This window comes from Rhinopithecus bieti, unplaced genomic scaffold (assembly GCF_001698545.2).
Source record: "Rhinopithecus bieti isolate Rb0 unplaced genomic scaffold, ASM169854v2 scaffold_19200, whole genome shotgun sequence".
NCBI classification, from domain to species: domain Eukaryota; kingdom Metazoa; phylum Chordata; class Mammalia; order Primates; family Cercopithecidae; genus Rhinopithecus; species Rhinopithecus bieti.
The window spans coordinates 187,561-204,737 of NW_016809419.1; the positions used below are offsets into that span (position 1 = coordinate 187,561).

Consider the following 17,177-nt stretch of genomic DNA (forward strand, 5'->3'; position numbering starts at 1 on the left):
AAAAATGAGCCGAGCATGGTGGCGGGTGCCTGTAATCCCAGCTACTTGGGAGGCTGTGGCAGAATTGCTTGAACCTGTGAGGCGGAGGTCACAGCAAGCCGAGATCACACCACCACACTCAAACCTGGGCGAGAGAAACCCCGTCTCAAAAAAAAAAAAAAAAAAAAAAGTTTACTTTGTTCAGGGGCACGACTGAATCATGAACACAGAATTTATTATAGACAACCCTTTGAAAGCAGGGTTTTCTCCTCATTGCTCAGCATTATGTATTTGTCACTAAGTGCCTTCTGATTCTTGCATTTAGGAGAACAAGGGGCCTGCCTCTCCAAGTTGATGCAGTAAACCAGAGTCTTACGAGTTACAGGCTCTGATTAAGGTACTTGGGCTGTCAGTTCCTCGGAATCTCTAAGGCAAATCCCTGTATCCCTATAATCAAAGTATTCCAAGATCACAAACTGAATTTTGTCAGTGCCCAGAACTGACCGCCCAAGTGATTATAAAAAAAACCTAATGCTTACATTGGTAGCATCATATCAACACCAGCACTAGCACCCATGCCATCTAAACTCATGAACCAAAGTGATTTGGAGAGTGAAGGATGAACTGAATAGTAAGCCCTGCCCCTCATTTTGTCCATCTAGAACCTCAGAATGTGGCCCTATTTGGAAATAAGATCTTCACAGAAATAATTAGGTAAAATGAAGTTATCTTTGATTAGGGTGGGCTCTAGATCCAAGGACAAATCATGAGAGAGACATGAAGAGGACCATGAGATGACAGCAACAGATTGAAGTAATGCAGTTACAAGCCAAGGAACACTAAGGATTACTGATAACCACCAGAAGATAGGAAGAGGCAAGGTTCTTAAGTGCCTCCAGTGCTGTAATTTTCTTAGTTTATATGAACTTGTTATAGTAGGCCCCAGGAAACTAAAACAAATGGCAGTTCCTCTCTGCAAGACAGAGAGATCAAGGGTTGGCTTCACAGTGGCTCATGCCTGTAATGAGCATGAGCTGGGAGGCTGAGGCTGGAGGGTCACTGAGCCCAGGAGTTCCAGACCAGCTTGGACAATACAGCAAGATCCAGATTAGCCAGACGTGGTGGTGGTGGTGCACACTTATAGCCCCAACTACTTGGGAAGTTGAGGCAGGAGGATTGACTTGAGCCCTGCAGGTCAAGGCTGCAGTGAACGGTGATTCCGCCACTCCAGCCTGGGCGACAGCGTCTCAAAAAATAAATGTGGCTGGGTGCAGTGGCTCAAGCCTGTAATCCCAGCACTTTGGGAGGCTAAGGTGGGTGGATCACCTGAGGTCAGAAGTTGAAGACCAGCCTGACCAACATGGTGAAACCCCATCTCTTCTAAAAATACAAAAATTAGCTGGGCGTGTGTCTGTAATCTCAGCTACTTGGGAGGCTGAAGTTGCAGTGAGATGAGATCACACCACTGCACTCCAGCCTGGGTCTCAGAATAAATAAACAAACGTGACCAAGGGTCAAATTATTAGGTTTATTCAGAAAAGAGCAGGGTCTTTCAAATTTATTAATTAAATGACGAGGTTTCACCATGTTGGCCAGGCTGGTCTTGAATTCCTGACCTCAGGGGATTCACCCACTTCAGCCTCCAAAGTGAGCCACCGCACTCAGCCTCAAATTTATGTTTACAAATGAAGATTTACTTCAAAATGAGAGTGGGAAGAGAGATAGATAAAATGAGATTTCTAATTTTAGTTAGATTTCTGATTTTAGTTAGAATAACCTTCATCCAAGAAGGTTATTCTTCTCTATTACACTTCTGAATGGTGCACCTCTACTTAAGCCTCACAACAAGTATCTAAGTACAGTATTTCACACTGCCTGCCTTATTAGTTTCACAGAGCACCCAACAGAAGGAATTTTCCTCTACACATCCCTTAAACCAGCCAACAGTATCCCTACTACTATCCACTCGCTAATGTCGCCTAAGTATCTACCATGCAACAGAAGCCAAGAACTGTAAGACAGGACTAGCCCTGCACCCATGAAGTGGACACATACTGGTAGGCTATTTCCACAACTAACTACAAATTCCGACTTAAAAAAAAAAAAAAAAATAACGTGTCTATCTAGAAAGCCAGGAGTTTATTAGGTTTGTGGAGAGAAATACCCAAGTGAAATTAATTATTCTTGCATTTACTGATTCGATTCTTAAAAGCCAAAGAGAGAGATGTACTCCTTCACACTTCGACAGGAGTGACATATGAGTAAATGTCCTGCTCATACTTCTTCCACCCTCCATCTACAAGTTTCTTCACACTTTTTATCTGTTGGCATTTCTACTCATCCCTCAAGATGCCCAGTAATCCTCCAATTCTCAGGGAATATAAATTTCACAGGAAGCGTTGCTGTTATGATGGCGGGGTGGGTAAAGAAACCGAATCCAGAAGGATCTCACGGTTCAGGAAAACCTTAGCGAATTCGGGTGAGCAACCATACCTACTCCCCACTTCCCCGGGTGGAAATGTTTTGGCTCGACCTTAGACCACTCTCTCGGCTTTAATCACTTATTTTCTGTGGTAAATGTGGTAAGTGCTAAAAAGGTTAGTCTCTTCCTAAACCACTTTCTTTTCTTAATCCAGCAGTCAAGGTGATCTGGATGAGACTCAAGTCTCCCCAACCTTGCTTCATTTTTGCTTATGTCTTCACAACCCAATTCTCATTTACATTCCCTATTCCTTACCCTACTTTACTTACCTTAATGGCAGTGATGGCAAAGGCTATTTTCCGCCGCCCATCGATGTTGGTGTTGAGTACTCGCAAAATATGCTGGAACTTTTCAGGGATCACTAGAGACTGGTTTAAAAAGTACGGGGTAGAAATTAGACACAGTAAACTATCAAACAGTAAGGTTGTAAGGCAAACGAACTTCATACAAAACGGTTAAGCCTGTCACACAAGTGGCAAAGACACCCGATCCCCACCCCTAAGGTTTTCACATCACACAGCAAACTCCTCAGTCCTGCAGAGTAGGCACATGATGCAACCTTTGGAGAGAGGAGGCAGGTCTCCTGCCCATTCCCAAAAGTGCGTGGCGGAAGCCAGAGTTCCCCATACACGCCCAAGCCTTAGGCAGCTTCCGTGAGCCAGGGCAGTGACCCTTCCTCGGGCCCGCTCTCCGAAACTGGAAATCTTTGGTGTCCCTTTCCAAGGGCGCGATCCAAGGCTTCATACGGAAAGTCTCGGGCCCTCAGGACAGGGCGTTTCCAGAACCCCAACAGCCGGCTTTCCTTGCCCGAGTTGCGATGTCGCTGGATCACGGCACGGATTCCAGGCTTACCATGGCGGCAGCACAAGCGGCGGCGTGTAAGCCTCCTGTGGAAGAGAGAGCGGAAGTGACGCGGTATCATTATATAGCTTTCAGGAGGAAGAGGCGGAGCGATCTAGGAGAAGTGCTTCCGGAAACTGTTTCAGCCTGACCTGGCTGGATTTAGGAGAGTATGGCTTGGGTACCACAACTTCCGGTGCGCCTTTCTTTACAGTTCGTAAACTTCATAGGTATGAGAACAGCGAAGGTTCCGGGCTAGTTTGTGCTTCAGACTTCCACATTTCCGTTTAGAGTTGGGTGAAGTGGTTAGAACTGAAAGGGAACAGCTGGAGTCAAACAATTTAACTCAAATATCTGGGAACGATTTCGCGCTGAGGAAGACCCTTTGGGACTTGTAGCTCCACTCCGGGGAACGGACTTGCCGGCCTGACAGTTGCCGGAAGTGAGGCTGCGGGGAATGGCCGCCGCTGCGACTATGGCGGCTGCCGCCCGCGAACTGGTGTTGCGGGCTGGGACGTCAGACATGGAAGAGGAAGAGGGCCCGCTGGTGAGAGCGCGGAACTGTTTCTCCTCCGTAGTCCCGGTGCTCCTAGCTTCAGAAAGACCTGAGCTGGGTTTAGGCACAAGGGTGGGAACTTGGCTGCTACCCGTGATATTACCTGTTTGACTCCCCGTACCCTTCCCTGTGATCAGACCCGACCCTGAGCGGGACCCTGGTGGCTGAAACTCATATTCTGGGGCACAATTTCAACTTCGCTCCACATTTTGGGGTAGAGTCAAGAAGTAATATAGTGTAAAGGTTAAGAACATGGACTCTGGAGCCAGACTGCCCTGGTTCTAATTCCATCTCTGCCACTTACACGCTGTGTTCCCTTGGGCAAGTTAACCAGCTTTTCTGTGCCATCATTTCTCACACCTATAAAGTGAGGAAGATAGAACCCACTGTATACATCGTCGTTAGGATCAGATGAATGAGTATGTTTAAGATTGCACCTCGCATGCAGGTAAACACTATGTATTTTGACATTTCTAGAAAGCCTGGGGTTCCCCAGAGGTGTGATAGAACATCCAAGATGGCAGGAGCCTGAGGGTCCTAAATTTAACTGCAAGTTCAGCTCTATCCTCTGCAATTCCTAGCTTTCCTCATTAGGTCATTTCCACTGTCTTGTCTTTTACTTTTTTTTTTTTTTTCTTGAGACGGGTCTCCCTGTGTTACCCAGGTTGACCTTGAACTCCTGATCTCTTCAGACAGTCTTCCCGTCTCAGCTTCTAAGTAGTTGGGACTACAAGGAGCCCGCCACCATGCTGGGCTACCTCCACTGTCTCATTGGATCGTCTCCTTGTCTTATTCCTTACCCATCACCACAAAATAGGAGAGTGGGTACAATGTGAGACTCTTAGAATTTTTCAAAGCAGTACCTGTGGCTCCCAGTAAAAGCACCTCCTTCTCACTTGAAGGACTGGGGATATCCAATTATATTTTTTCTTTCTGTCTTTCCCCGTATCCTACTCCCATTAACTTATTCCTTTTCAGGCGGGTGGTGCTGGGCTCCAGGAATCACTGCAACTTGGGGAGTTGGATATCACTTCTGATGAGTTCATCCTGGATGAAGTGGATGGTAAGTGATGGCATGGAGTGGGTGCAGTACCTGTAATCTGAGAGGCATGGGAGCTGGAAGGAATAAGGTAGGGATTGGTGTGCAGATACTCAATGTGGGGAGAGGGAGCTGTGGAGCTGAACCCTTATGATAAACTTCTATTTCCAGTTCACATTCAGGCAAATCTGGAGGATGAGTTAGTAAAGGAAGCTCTTAAAACGGTGAGGATTTCCCCTATACTAATCTGCCCTTCTATCTACTCTCCCCCAAAAGGAAAAGCAACAGTCTCTTGCTTTTGTTGTATCAGCCTGGTATCTGACCCTTTGGTCCTTCACTGATTCTGTTACAGTGTCCCTTTACTGAGACTTTTTTCTGACCTGTCATCTTTATGTCCTCCCAGGGTGTAGATCTCCGTCACTATTCAAAACAAGTTGAACTGGAGCTACAGCAGATTGAACAGAAATCCATTCGGGATTGTATCCTCCAGCAGAGGGATGGGGCGGTGCTATTGATGTGGGGATTTTGTGGTGTGTAGTACAGATATCCCAGCTGGGGTCAACATCTCTGAGGTTTCTGTCACTTCAGAGAGCAATTGGAGAGGTACTACAAATCTGAGGATCTCCTATTTTCACCATGAGGCCCCTTGACTTTTTGTGGGTCAGATATTCAAGAGAGTGAGAATATAGCATCTCTGCACAACCAGATCACAGCCTGTGATGCTGTCCTGGAGGTTAGTAATCCTGAACTGTGACTCCTAATAGCTGCTCTGAACCAGATCATGGACTCTGGTGCCATTTTTAGGTCATCAGCCTTAAGATGGGGACAAGTTAGGGTCATTTTCAAGATGACTTCAGGAGCCTTTTTTGTTATTGCTGCCATATTTAATGTTATTTCCTGGTAATCTGGGGTATCTCATCCTCTGCCACCTTCATGGACTGATGAATACTGAGGACTTCACAGAGAGGCTTTGGTGGCCCACTTATCTCCTACAAACCCTATAGCACTCCAGCAACATCTTCTACCTTCCCTACAGCGAATGGAGCAGATGTTGGGAGCTTTTCAGAGTGACCTCAGCTCCATCAGCTCTGAGATCCGGACACTGCAGGAACAGTCAGGAGCCATGAACATTCGACTTCGAAATCGCCAGGCAGTTCGGGGGAAACTTGGGGAGCTTGTTGATGGTCTGGTCGTGCCTTCTGCTCTGGTCACGTGAGTTACCGGTTTGAAGGGTCATAATGTCCATAGCAGGTGAATGGGCTGACCTACCCTATTTACCATATGGGTCTACTGGCTCCAGATTAAGTGCTTTTTAGAAATTAGTAGCCAGGTTAACCACCATTTCTTTAGGCATGCATTAGGCATCAAAGATTAAGAATGATGTAAGATCAGGTGTATAGTGGGAAGGTCCAGGAATAGAAAACTTTGTACATGTGTCCTGACTATATGGTACAATGCAGGGTGGTACAGATGATAGGGGCTGGAGGTAAGGAGTGTGGTCTGGGTCTGGTTTAGGGATGTCTGGGTTTCCCTTGTAACTTATCCCACCCCGCCCTGCTACCCAGGGCAATTCTGGAGGCTCCAGTGACAGAGCCCAGGTTCTTGGAGCAGCTACAGGAGCTGGATGCCAAGGCAGCTGCAGTCAGAGAGCAGGAAGCTAGAGGCACAGCAGCCTGCGCGGATGTCAGAGGCGTGCTCGATCGGCTCCGGGTCAAGGTGGGAAGTAGGGATGGATACCCTGGAGGCTACTAGAAGCAGCCCTCCCAAGATCTTCACTATGGATTTCCTTGGCAGAGCTCACTGTAGCCTGTCTCCAAGAACTTCACCCTGCCTTTTCTGGGCAGCCCAATTCTTGCCTCTCTGGGTTTCCCTGAAAATCTTGAGAAATACCAAAGAGATATTCACCACTTTTCAACCTATGTTTACCATTTGTTGCTTCCCCCAGTTCCTCTCATACAGCAAAAAGGTTGCAGCTTCATGCCCTGTGCTTGGTTCCCCACATCTAGGCAGTGATGAAGATCCGTGAGTTTATCCTCCAGAAGATTTATTCCTTCAGGAAACCAATGACCAACTATCAGATCCCCCAGACGGCCCTGCTGAAGTACAGGTCACAACCCCAAGGAAGTGCACGGGATGGCCTTTGAGCTTTTGAGCAGCCTAGTGTGGGCATCTGGTGTCCTGGGAGACAGGTAGACTGACATGTTCCTGACCTCCTAGGTTCTTCTATCAGTTTCTGCTGGGCAATGAACGAGCAACAGCAAAGGAAATCAGGGATGAATACGTGGAGACGCTGAGCAAGATCTACCTGTCTTACTACCGCTCTTACCTGGGGCGGCTTATGAAGGTGCAGGTAAGGTCAGGAGGGAGAGGCATTCCTGGGCACGTGGACTGGGAGGAGGGGACATCCCTGGGCAAGGAATATTTTATTGTGTTGTTGGAAGAGACGGTTATCAGTTCTCTTTTCCGTTTTCTTAGTATGAGGAAGTTGCTGAGAAAGATGATCTAATGGGCGTGGAAGATACAGCGAAGAAAGATATCCTAGTCCTGGGGAACCCTCATGCCAGGTCTTGAGAGTGGGAGGACTTTCGGCTGCAGCCACCAAGGCACTGCTCCTTACCTTTTCCTATGGTACTGAAATCTTTTAGAATGTGATGAAAGCTATAGCCTCCCTCCCAAGAAAGATGCACAGATCATTTTGACACATAGTTTTGCATATGATTGCAGGAGGTGGGGAGACACCCTGAAGTCCATTCACAGATGTCATCACGTGGGGCCCTAGTACTGGGAAAGAGGGCTGACGAGGCCATGTCTCGCTGTCTGGGGTCCCCGCAGATAGTGAGTCTTTGGGCCCAGTTATGGTCTCATTGTTTTCCCTGACTCTGACCCATCTTACGATTCTTCTCAAAGCCATCACTCCGCAGCAGGAACACCATTTTCACACTAGGAACCCGCGGCTCTGTCATCTCCCCCACTGAACTCGAGGCCCCCATCCTGGTGCCTCACACAGCCCAGCGCGGAGAGCAGAGGGTATGAGGAGGAACAAGCTTCAGTCATGAAAGAGACTCTGAGCATGGGGGGAGGAAAGGCCAGACCTCAGGGCAGAGCTTCCCAACCTGCAGGCCCTGTCTCAATCCCCTTAGACTTGGGAGTGGCCCTCTCCAATCACTCCGGCCTGCTCTGGTGTGAAAAGAGCTGGGAACCATTCACTTAAGGGCATGCAGAGGGGAGAGACTGGATGAGGGGAATGGCGGTCAGAGGCAGGTGTTGAGGTGGATGCAGGAGTAGCAACAGCAGGTGGGTGTAGGCCCTTTTTGTACCCCTATGTTCCCCTACCTTTTCAGTGCCCATTCAGCTTGCTCTTTGACAGCCTGGACCTAGATGGATGCCAAGGGTCTGCCCAGCTCTTATTACCCAGGTTTACTGATTTTGCAGCCATATCCATGGGAAGTCAGTGTTGGGGTCCATCCCTTCTGTGTTTCTTCTTTACTTCTCCTCTCCCAGTATCCATTTGAGGCCCTCTTCCGCAGCCAGCACTACGCCCTCCTAGACAATTCCTGCCGCGAATACCTTTTCATCTGTGAATTTTTTGTTGTGTCTGGCCCGGCTGCACACGACCTGTTCCATGCTGTCATGGGCCGTACACTCAGCATGACCCTGGTAAGATTCCTATTTCCTGTACTATTCAACACGTTTGTCCCTAGTCTTCATCAGCAGCATAGTGGGGTCATGACTCTGGTAGAACTGAAATCAGGATCACCTCATTCTAAAATGTCTAAGCCTTGGCTGGGCACGGTAGCACACACCCATAATCCCAGCATTTTGGGAGTCTGAGGCAGTAGGATTGCCTGAGCTCAGGAGTTTGAGACCAGCCTGGCCTGTCTATAAAAAATAAAAAATTAGCTGGCTGTGTGTTGATGTATGCCTGTGGTCCTAGCTACTTGAGATGCTGAGGTGGAAAGATTGCTTGAGCCCAGGAGGTCAAGGCTGCAGTGAGCCATGCACTCCAGAGTGAGACCTGTCTCTAAAGAAAAAAAAAAAAAAAAAGAAAATAAAAGCTGGGCGCAGTGGCTCACGCCTGTAATCCCAGCACTTTGGGAGGCTGAGGCGGGAGGATCTGTGAGTTCGAGACCAGCCTGACGGACATGGTGAAACCCCATCTCCACTAAAAATACAAAAATTAGTCAGGCGTGCGCAGCCTGTAATCCTAGCTACTCAGGAGGCCGAGGCAGGAGAATTGCTTGAACCTAGGAGGAGGAGGTTGCAGTGAGCCAAGACTGCGCCACTGCACTCCAGCCTGGGTGACAGAGCGAGACTCTGTCTCAAAAAAAAAATGTCTAAGCCTTGTTACTTAGACTTGTCACAGTGTTACTTCCCATGAAATCCTCAGAGTGTAGGGTCCCTGAGACTCCCCCTACTGCTGCCCCACAATCAGGCAATAGCACGTGAAAACTGAGGGTCCTCCAAACCCCTGACCCAAGCTCAGCCTGGAACTCTGCTGTGATAGGCTTGTGATCATAGATCCTGCTGCGACCAGGTGCAGTGGTTTACACCTGTAATCCCAGGACTTTGGGAGACCAAGGCAGGAAGATTGCTTGAGGCCAGGAGTTCAAGACCAGCCTGGGCAACATGGCAAGACCTTGTCTTGACAAAAAATTTAAAAATAAGCCAGGCATGGTGGTACACACCCATGGTCCCAGCTACTTGGCAGGCTGAGGTGGGAACATGACTTGAGCCCAGATGTTTGAGGCTGCAGTGAACTGTGATTGTACCATTGCAATCTAGCCTAGGTGACAAAGCAAGAACCTGTCTCTAAAGTCAAAAGCGCCGGGCGCAATGGCTTACACCTGTAATCCCAGCACTTTAGGAGGCTGAGGTGGGCGAATCACCTGAGGTCAGGAGTTCGAGACCAGCTTGGCCAACATGGTGAAACCCCTTCTTTACTAAAAATACAAAAATTAGTCGGGCGTGGTGGCAGGCGCCTGTAATTCCAGCTACTCAGGAGGCTACGGCAGGAGAATCGCTTGAACCTGGGAGGCAGGCGGAGGTTGCAGTGAGCCGCGATTGCGCCACTGCATTCCAGCTTGGGTGATGAGGGCGACAAGAGCGAAACTCCATCTCAAAAAAACAACAACAAAAAAAGCCCAAAACATAGATCCTGGTGGGCAAGGCAGTAGAACCACCTGTGTGGCAGTGGACAGGAAAGCAGGGAGCAGTTGCATTTTACATCTCTCCCTTCTGTCCTATCCAGTGCATCATCCCCAAAGAAACACATGCGTTTGTTCATAGTCATTGAGGAAAACAAACTGACATTCTCTTTTAATCCTCTGCTTGTTCCCAAATCACACAGAAACACCTGGAGTCCTATCTAGCTGACTGCTACGATGCCATTGCTGTTTTTCTTTGTATCCACATTGTTCTCCGGTTCCGTAATATTGCAGCAAAGAGGGATGTTCCTGCTCTGGACAGGTCACTGAATTCTGGTCCTTGATGCCCAACAGGCCACGAACTCTCTTGGTCTTGCATGACTCTGCCCTAACCTTAGACTTCTACTGACCTGGTATCATCAACCTTTATTCCCATTGATTTGCTTCAGAGGCAGTACTGCTGCTTTTTGACTCACCTTTCTCCAACCACTGCCCCCCCATCCCCACAACTAACTGTTGACCATTAAACTGAATGGTGCCCCACTCCTTCCCATCCCTCTCCAACATTCCTTGCCGGCTGACCTCAGATTCTGATTAAGCCCACAGGTACTGGGAACAGGTGCTTGCCTTGCTATGGCCACGGTTTGAGCTGATCCTGGAGATGAATGTCCAGAGCGTCCGAAGCACTGACCCCCAGCGCCTAGGGGGGTTGGATACTCGGCCCCACTATGTGAGGGAGGGCAAGGGTAACAAAGGGTTCTTGAAAGGCAGGGCTCTAAGCATCATTGTGGGGGTTGGCCAAGGTCACAGTTGTGTCATGGGCCACGCTATGAGCAGGCATTCTGGGAGGGTGGTAAAACTCATGGTGAGTGGTGCACTGTGGGTAGGAGGGACTGGAGGTAGAGTCACATCACATGGCGGCGGGTTGACCAAGGGAGTTGGGAGGTGGTGTTGGTTGGGCCAGGAGGTGGGTGTGATTTTCCTTCCCACTCTGTCCTAGATCACACGCCGCTATGCAGAGTTCTCCTCCGCTCTTGTCAGCATCAACCAGACAATTCCCAATGAACGGACCATGCAATTGCTGGGACAGCTGCAGGTAAGGGTCAGACAGGAGAGACTTACCAGCAGCAGGGCTACTGCCAGTGGGTAGAGGCTGAGGAGGAGCCAGAGGGGGTCCTGATGGCCTTGCTTTCTGGTGTCACCTCTTCCTCTCTGCCTTTTCAGGTGGAGGTGGAGAATTTTGTCCTTCGAGTGGCAGCCGAGTTCTCCTCAAGGAAGGAGCAGCTTGTGTTTCTGATCAACAACTATGACATGATGCTGGGTGTGCTGATGGTAATAGGTGCTCCTTCTCCTTGTCTTCCTACCCAGAAAATTTGGTTTCCCCCACTGCTCTGTTAGGTCTGTGAGGACAGAGATGATGCCTGTCTTGTTCAGCGTTTTACTCTTGGAGTCTGGCACAGTGTCCAGCTTAGTACAATAAGTGTGGAATGAAGGGGACATCCTGAAGTGAAGGACTGCTTTCCCCAAACTTGGCATTTCCTTTTGTCTTCCTTTAGGAGCGGGCTGCAGATGACAGCAAAGAGGTTGAGAGCTTCCAGCAGCTGCTCAATGCTCGGACACAGGTAGGGGTGTGGGGAAAAGGGAAGGGACAGCTTTGTGTGCTGTTTTCAGCTCCTGTGTGTTTGTGTGTATGTGTGTGTGTGTGTAGGGTGTGGCATAATGGACCTCAGGTACACGGAATTACTGTAACTCTTGATCCATAACATCCTGTCATTATTGGTCTACTTTATTTTATTTTGTCTTTGGTTTTGCTTTTTTTTTTTTTTTTTCTTTTTTGAGGCAGTGTCTCACTCTGTCACCCAGGCTGGAGTGCAGTGGCATGAACATGGCTCACTGCAGCCTCGACAGCCTGGGCTTAAGCGATCCTCCCACCTTAGCCCCTGGGTAGCTGGGACCACAGGCATGAGCCACCATGCCTAGCTAATTTTCTATTTTTAGAATGAATTTTATTTTTTCCTTTATCCATCCCCTCAAGCACTTATCCTTTGTGTTATAAACAATCCAGTTACACTCTAAGTTATTTTAAAATGTACAATTAAGTTATAATTGACTATAGTCACCCTGTTGTGCTGTCAAATAGTAGGTCTTATTCATTCTTCCTATTTTTGTTTGTACCCATTAATCATCCCCACCTCCTCCCCAGCCTTCCACTAGCCTTCCCAGCCTCTGGTAGCCATCCTTCTACTCTCTTCGTACATGAGTACATGAGTTCAATTGTTTTGATTTTTAGATCCCACAAATAAGTGAGAACACATGACATTTGTCTTTCTGTGCCTGGCTTACTTCAATTAATATAATGATCTCCAATTCTATGCGTATTGTTGCAAATAATTGAGTCTCATTCTTTATTATGGCTGAATAGTGCTCCATTGTGTACATGTCCCACATTTTCTTTACCCATTCATCTGCTGATGGACACTTAGGTTGCTTTCAAATCTTAGCTATTGTGAACAATACTGCAACAAACATGGGGTGCAGATACCTCTTCAATGTATTGATTTCCTTTCTTTTGGGTATACACCCAGCAGTGGGATTGCTGGATCATATGGTAGCTCTACTTTTAGTTTTCTGAGCAACCTTCAAACTGTTCTCCAAAGTGTTTGTACTAATTTACATTCCCACCAACAGTGTATAAGGGTTCCCTTTTCTCCACATCCTTGCCGGCATTGTTATTGCCTGTCTTTCGGATAAAAGCCATTCTGACTAGAGTGAGATGAGATCTCACTGTAATTTTAATTTGCATTTCTCTGATGATAGTGATGGTGAGCCCCTTTTCATATATGCCTGTTTGCCATTTGTTTTCTTTTGAAAAATGTCTATTCAAATCTTTTGCCCATTTTTTAATAGGATTATTAGACTTTGTCATATAGTGTTGTTTGAGCCCCTTATATATGCTGGTTATGAATCCCTTGGCAGATGGGTAGTTTGCAAATATTCGTTGTCTCTTCACTTTGTTGTTTCTTTCACTGTGTGTGCAGAAGCTTTTTTTTTTTTTTTTTTGGAGACGGAGTTTAGTTCTTGTTGCCTAGGCTGGAGTGCGATGGTGCGATCTTGGCTCACCGCAACCTCCGCCTCCTAGGTTCAAGCAATTTTCCTGCCTCAGCGTCCCGAGTAGCTGGGATTACAGGCATGCGCCACCATGCCTGGCTAATTTTGTATTTTTAGTAGGGATGGGGTTTCACCATGTTGGTCAGGCTGGTCTCAAACTCCTGACCTCAGGTGATCCGCCCACCTCTATCTCCCGAAGTGCTGGGATTACAGGTGTGAGCCACTGTGCCCAGCTGTGCAGAAGCTTTTTAATTTGATGTGATCCCATTTGGCCATTCTTGCTTTGGTTGCCTGTGCTTGTGGGGTATGGCTCAAGAAATTTTTGCCCAGACTAATGTCTTGGAGATTTTCCCCAGTGTTTTCTTGTAGTAGTTTCATAGTTTGGCCTTAGATTTAAGTTTTTAATCCATTTGAATTGGTTTTCATATGTGGCGAGAGATAGGGGTATAGTTTTATTCTTCTGTGTAATGGATAGTCAGTTTTCCCAGCACCATTTATTGAAGAGACTATCTCTTTTCTTTTTTTTTTTCCTCAGACAGAGTCTTGCTCTGTCACCTAGGCTGGAGTGCAGTGGCGCAGTATTGGCTTACTGCAACCTCCGCCTCCTTGGTTCAAGTGGTTCTCCTGCCTTGGCCTCCTGAATAGTTGGGATCACAGATGCCTGCCACCACGCTGGGCTAGTTTTTGTATTTTTAGTAGAGGTGGGGTTTCACCATGTTGGCCAGGCTTGTCTTGAAATCCCGACTTCAAGTGATCCTCCCACCTTGGCCTTCCAAGTGCTGGGATTACAGGCATGAGCCACCGTGCCTGACCAAGAGACTATCTTTTCCCCAGTGTATGTTCTTGGCACTTTTATCAAAAATGAATTTACTGTAGGTGTGTGTGGGCTAATTTTTTAATTTTGTAAAGACAGTGTCATGCCATGTTGCCTGGACTGTTCTTGAATTACTGCCCTCAAGTGAAAAATCTAATGATTCTTTTGGTTTTTTTGTTTGTGTGTTTGTTTTTTTAAAGATGGAGTCTCTCTCTGTCTCCCACACTGGAGTGCAGCGATACGATCTCGGTTCACTGCAACCTCTGCCTCCCAGGTTAAGTGATTCTCCTGCCTCAGCCTCTGAGTAGCTGGGACTACAGGTGCGTGCCACCATGCCCAGCTAATTTTTGTATTTTTAGTAGAGATGGGGTTTCACCATGTTGGCCAGGCTGGTCGTGAACTCCTCACCTCAGGTGATTCACCCACCTTAGCCTCCCAAAGTGCTGGGATTACAGGCATGAGCCCCTGCACCCGGCCCAGATTCTGTTTTTAATGACACTGAAAACGGAATGAATTTTTGTTTTGGCATATATATAGCTCTACTTTTAAAAGCAAGAACACACACACAAAAGGGGGAAAAAAGCAGGAGTACAATAAATGCAACGTTTAGATCAACGAGTACCTGTGCATGAGAGGCACAGGGATGGTTTCAGGAGGATTTCATAGTTTGATGGTGGCTTTTGCCAAGCTGCTACTTCTTGGATTGTGTGGTGTGTTCATGGGTGTTTATATCATTAAAAAACAAAACAGCCACTGCACTGGGTTGTTTTATTTTTTAGTGATATAAACACTGATGAGACAAGAAAAGAAAACAGCAAGGCAAAAAAAAAAAAAAAAAAAAAGCCAGACATGGTGGTGCGCACCTGTAATTCTAGCTATGTGGGAGACAAAGGCGAGAGGACCACTTGAAATCCAGGAGTTTGAGGTTACAGCAAGCTATGATCATGCCATTGTAGTCTATCCTTGGCAACAGAGCAAGACCCTGTCTCAAACAGCAAAACAAAAATCCCCAGAATCACAGGATTTTTTTCATGCATAATTTTTCTAATATTGTCATGTTACTGCATATGGCTATAGCTCATTCTTTTTCACTGCCTATATAACTTGTGTGATTAAACATATTCTATAAATGGATTGTTTCCAGTTTCTTGCTTCTGTGAGCATTGTTTTATGAATAACCATGTCTTTTAGCACACATAGATACTGATTATCTTCATCAGAAGTTTCTCTTGGGTATAAACCTAGGACAGTAGTCTTGCTGTTTATAAGATATGCAGTATTAGTCTTTATAAGACAATGATAAATTGTTTTCCTAAGTAGTTCCTTCTCACCAGCAATATGTAAGAATTCCCTCTGAGCCACATTGTCTCCAACATGTGGTATTATCAGATCTTTGCCATTTTTTTTTTTTTTTTTTTAGAGACCAGAGATGCTGCTAAAGATGCTTGGGATCAGAAATGTTTCAGATTTTGAGTTTTTTTGGATTTTGGATTACTTTCATTATTTTTACTGGTTAGCATCTGTAGTCTGAAAAATCTGAAATCTGAGATGCTCCAAAGAGCAATCTTTGAGCATCATGTTGATCCTCAAAAACTTCCGAATTTTAGAGCATTTTGGATTTTAGATTATTGGATTAGGGATACTCAACCTGCATTTCAGTGGGTCTTTATTTGTAATTCCCTGATTACTAATAACATTGAGTATCATTTCAAATGTTTAGTAACTATATGTAGGGGTTCAGTCAGGCTGGTGGGAAAAATGTTAGTTATGATAGCCACAAACCCTCTTCAAAGGCCTGAGAGTTTGCATAACTTCGGTAATAGATATGGTTGAAGGCGACCTGATCTTTACCTTTAGTTAAATAAATTAGAGTAATAACAAAGGAACGTGGGGAAGTTATCTAGATAGCTTGTTTACTCATGTGGTCTTAAGACTAACCTTTCATGTACCGCCGGTGCTTAACTGCTTTCTACTCAGGAAGTCCACAGTGTCAGTTACCTTGTAGTGGTGTTGACTTAAGTCTTTGTCAATTAATCTTTACTGAATAAATGCCAGTCTCACTAGCTGGTCAGGGCCGCCATCGCAGCTGTTTACAGTACTCTACAGGGAGTCTGTAAGCAGCCTGGACACACTCAGCTGGACTGGCAAAGCAGAATATCTGTGTCAGTGTACTTCATTCATCTGTCGTCGGGTCAGAGGTCTGCAAGGGACAGACTCCTCGCAGCTGGTGCCCTGTGTGAGGAGCATCACCACAACTATACCATTTTTTTTTTTTTTTTTTCTGTAGAATGGCTGTCATAGCATTTGACCTTTTAAAAATCGGGTTGTGGCTGGGCATGGTGGCTCACACCTGTAATCCCAGCACTTTGGGAGGCTGAGGCGGATGGATCAGTTGAGGCCAGTAATTCAAGACCAGCCTGGCCAACATGGCAGAACCCTGTCTCTACTAGATGTACAAAAATTAACCAGGCATGGTGGCACATGCCTGTAGTCCCAGCTCCTCAAGGGCGGTGAACCTGGGAGGTAAAGGTTGCAGTGAGTCAAGATTATGCCACTGTACTCCAGCCTCAGTTACAGAGCATGACTCTCTCAAAAAATAAAGAAAAAAATAAGTCTGCTGGTATTTTTTGATTTATAAGAGTTCTTTGTATCATGTACATACTAATCTTGTTGATTATATATAGGTTATAGATTATCTTTTAGTATGTATCTTTTTACCTTTTTTTTTTTGGTGAGATGAGGGTCTTTCTGTGTTGCCCAGTCACTTGGGCTCAACAGATCCTTGCACCTCTTTTTTTTTTTAGACAGAGTTTCACTCTTGTTGCCCAGGCTGGAGTGCAATGGCATGATCTTGGCTCACTGCAACCTCCGCCTCCCAGCTTCAAGCAGTTATCCTGTCTCAGCCTCCTGAGTAGCTGGGATTACAGGTGCGTGCTACCATGCCCGGCTAATTTTTGTATATTTAGTAGAGATGGGGTTTTGCCATGTTGGCCAGGCCGGTCTTGAATTCCTGACCTCAGGTGATCCATCCACTTCAGCCTCCCAAAGTGCTGGGATTACAGGCATGAGCCACCGCGTCCAACCTTTGTTTTTTTAATGTTGCTTTTTGATGAAAGAAATTTAAAATTTTAGGCCGGGCGCGGTGGCTCAAGCCTGTAATCCCAGCACTTTGGGAGGCCGAGACGGGCGGATCACGAGGTCAGGAGATCGAGACC

At 46.5% G+C, this 17,177-nt stretch overlaps 2 protein-coding genes across 2 annotated transcripts in view; one reads left to right on the plus strand and one right to left on the minus strand.

Moving 5' to 3' along the window:
* RPS18 (ribosomal protein S18) overlaps positions 1-3,403 on the minus strand; it is a 5,000-nt gene extending 1,597 nt beyond the window's left edge. The window contains exons 1-2 of the mRNA XM_017889263.1: positions 3,314-3,403; positions 2,731-2,829 (exon numbers count right to left, since the gene is read on the minus strand). Coding sequence (XP_017744752.1) covers positions 2,731-2,829; positions 3,314-3,316 — 102 coding nt within the window. The 5' untranslated portion in view covers positions 3,317-3,403. The remainder of the gene's footprint in view (positions 1-2,730; positions 2,830-3,313) is intronic.
* Positions 3,404-3,475: 72 nt separating this feature from the next.
* VPS52 (VPS52 subunit of GARP complex) overlaps positions 3,476-17,177 on the plus strand; it is a 22,194-nt gene continuing 8,492 nt past the window's right edge. Inside the window, exons 1-17 of the mRNA XM_017889262.1 lie at positions 3,476-3,848; positions 4,836-4,920; positions 5,068-5,120; positions 5,300-5,375; positions 5,562-5,629; positions 5,933-6,108; positions 6,462-6,612; positions 6,903-7,003; positions 7,114-7,246; positions 7,372-7,429; positions 7,790-7,923; positions 8,398-8,553; positions 10,244-10,362; positions 10,647-10,770; positions 11,041-11,136; positions 11,265-11,372; positions 11,597-11,662. Coding sequence (XP_017744751.1) covers positions 3,759-3,848; positions 4,836-4,920; positions 5,068-5,120; positions 5,300-5,375; positions 5,562-5,629; positions 5,933-6,108; positions 6,462-6,612; positions 6,903-7,003; positions 7,114-7,246; positions 7,372-7,429; positions 7,790-7,923; positions 8,398-8,553; positions 10,244-10,362; positions 10,647-10,770; positions 11,041-11,136; positions 11,265-11,372; positions 11,597-11,662 — 1,794 coding nt within the window. The 5' untranslated portion in view covers positions 3,476-3,758. The remainder of the gene's footprint in view (positions 3,849-4,835; positions 4,921-5,067; positions 5,121-5,299; positions 5,376-5,561; positions 5,630-5,932; positions 6,109-6,461; positions 6,613-6,902; positions 7,004-7,113; positions 7,247-7,371; positions 7,430-7,789; positions 7,924-8,397; positions 8,554-10,243; positions 10,363-10,646; positions 10,771-11,040; positions 11,137-11,264; positions 11,373-11,596; positions 11,663-17,177) is intronic.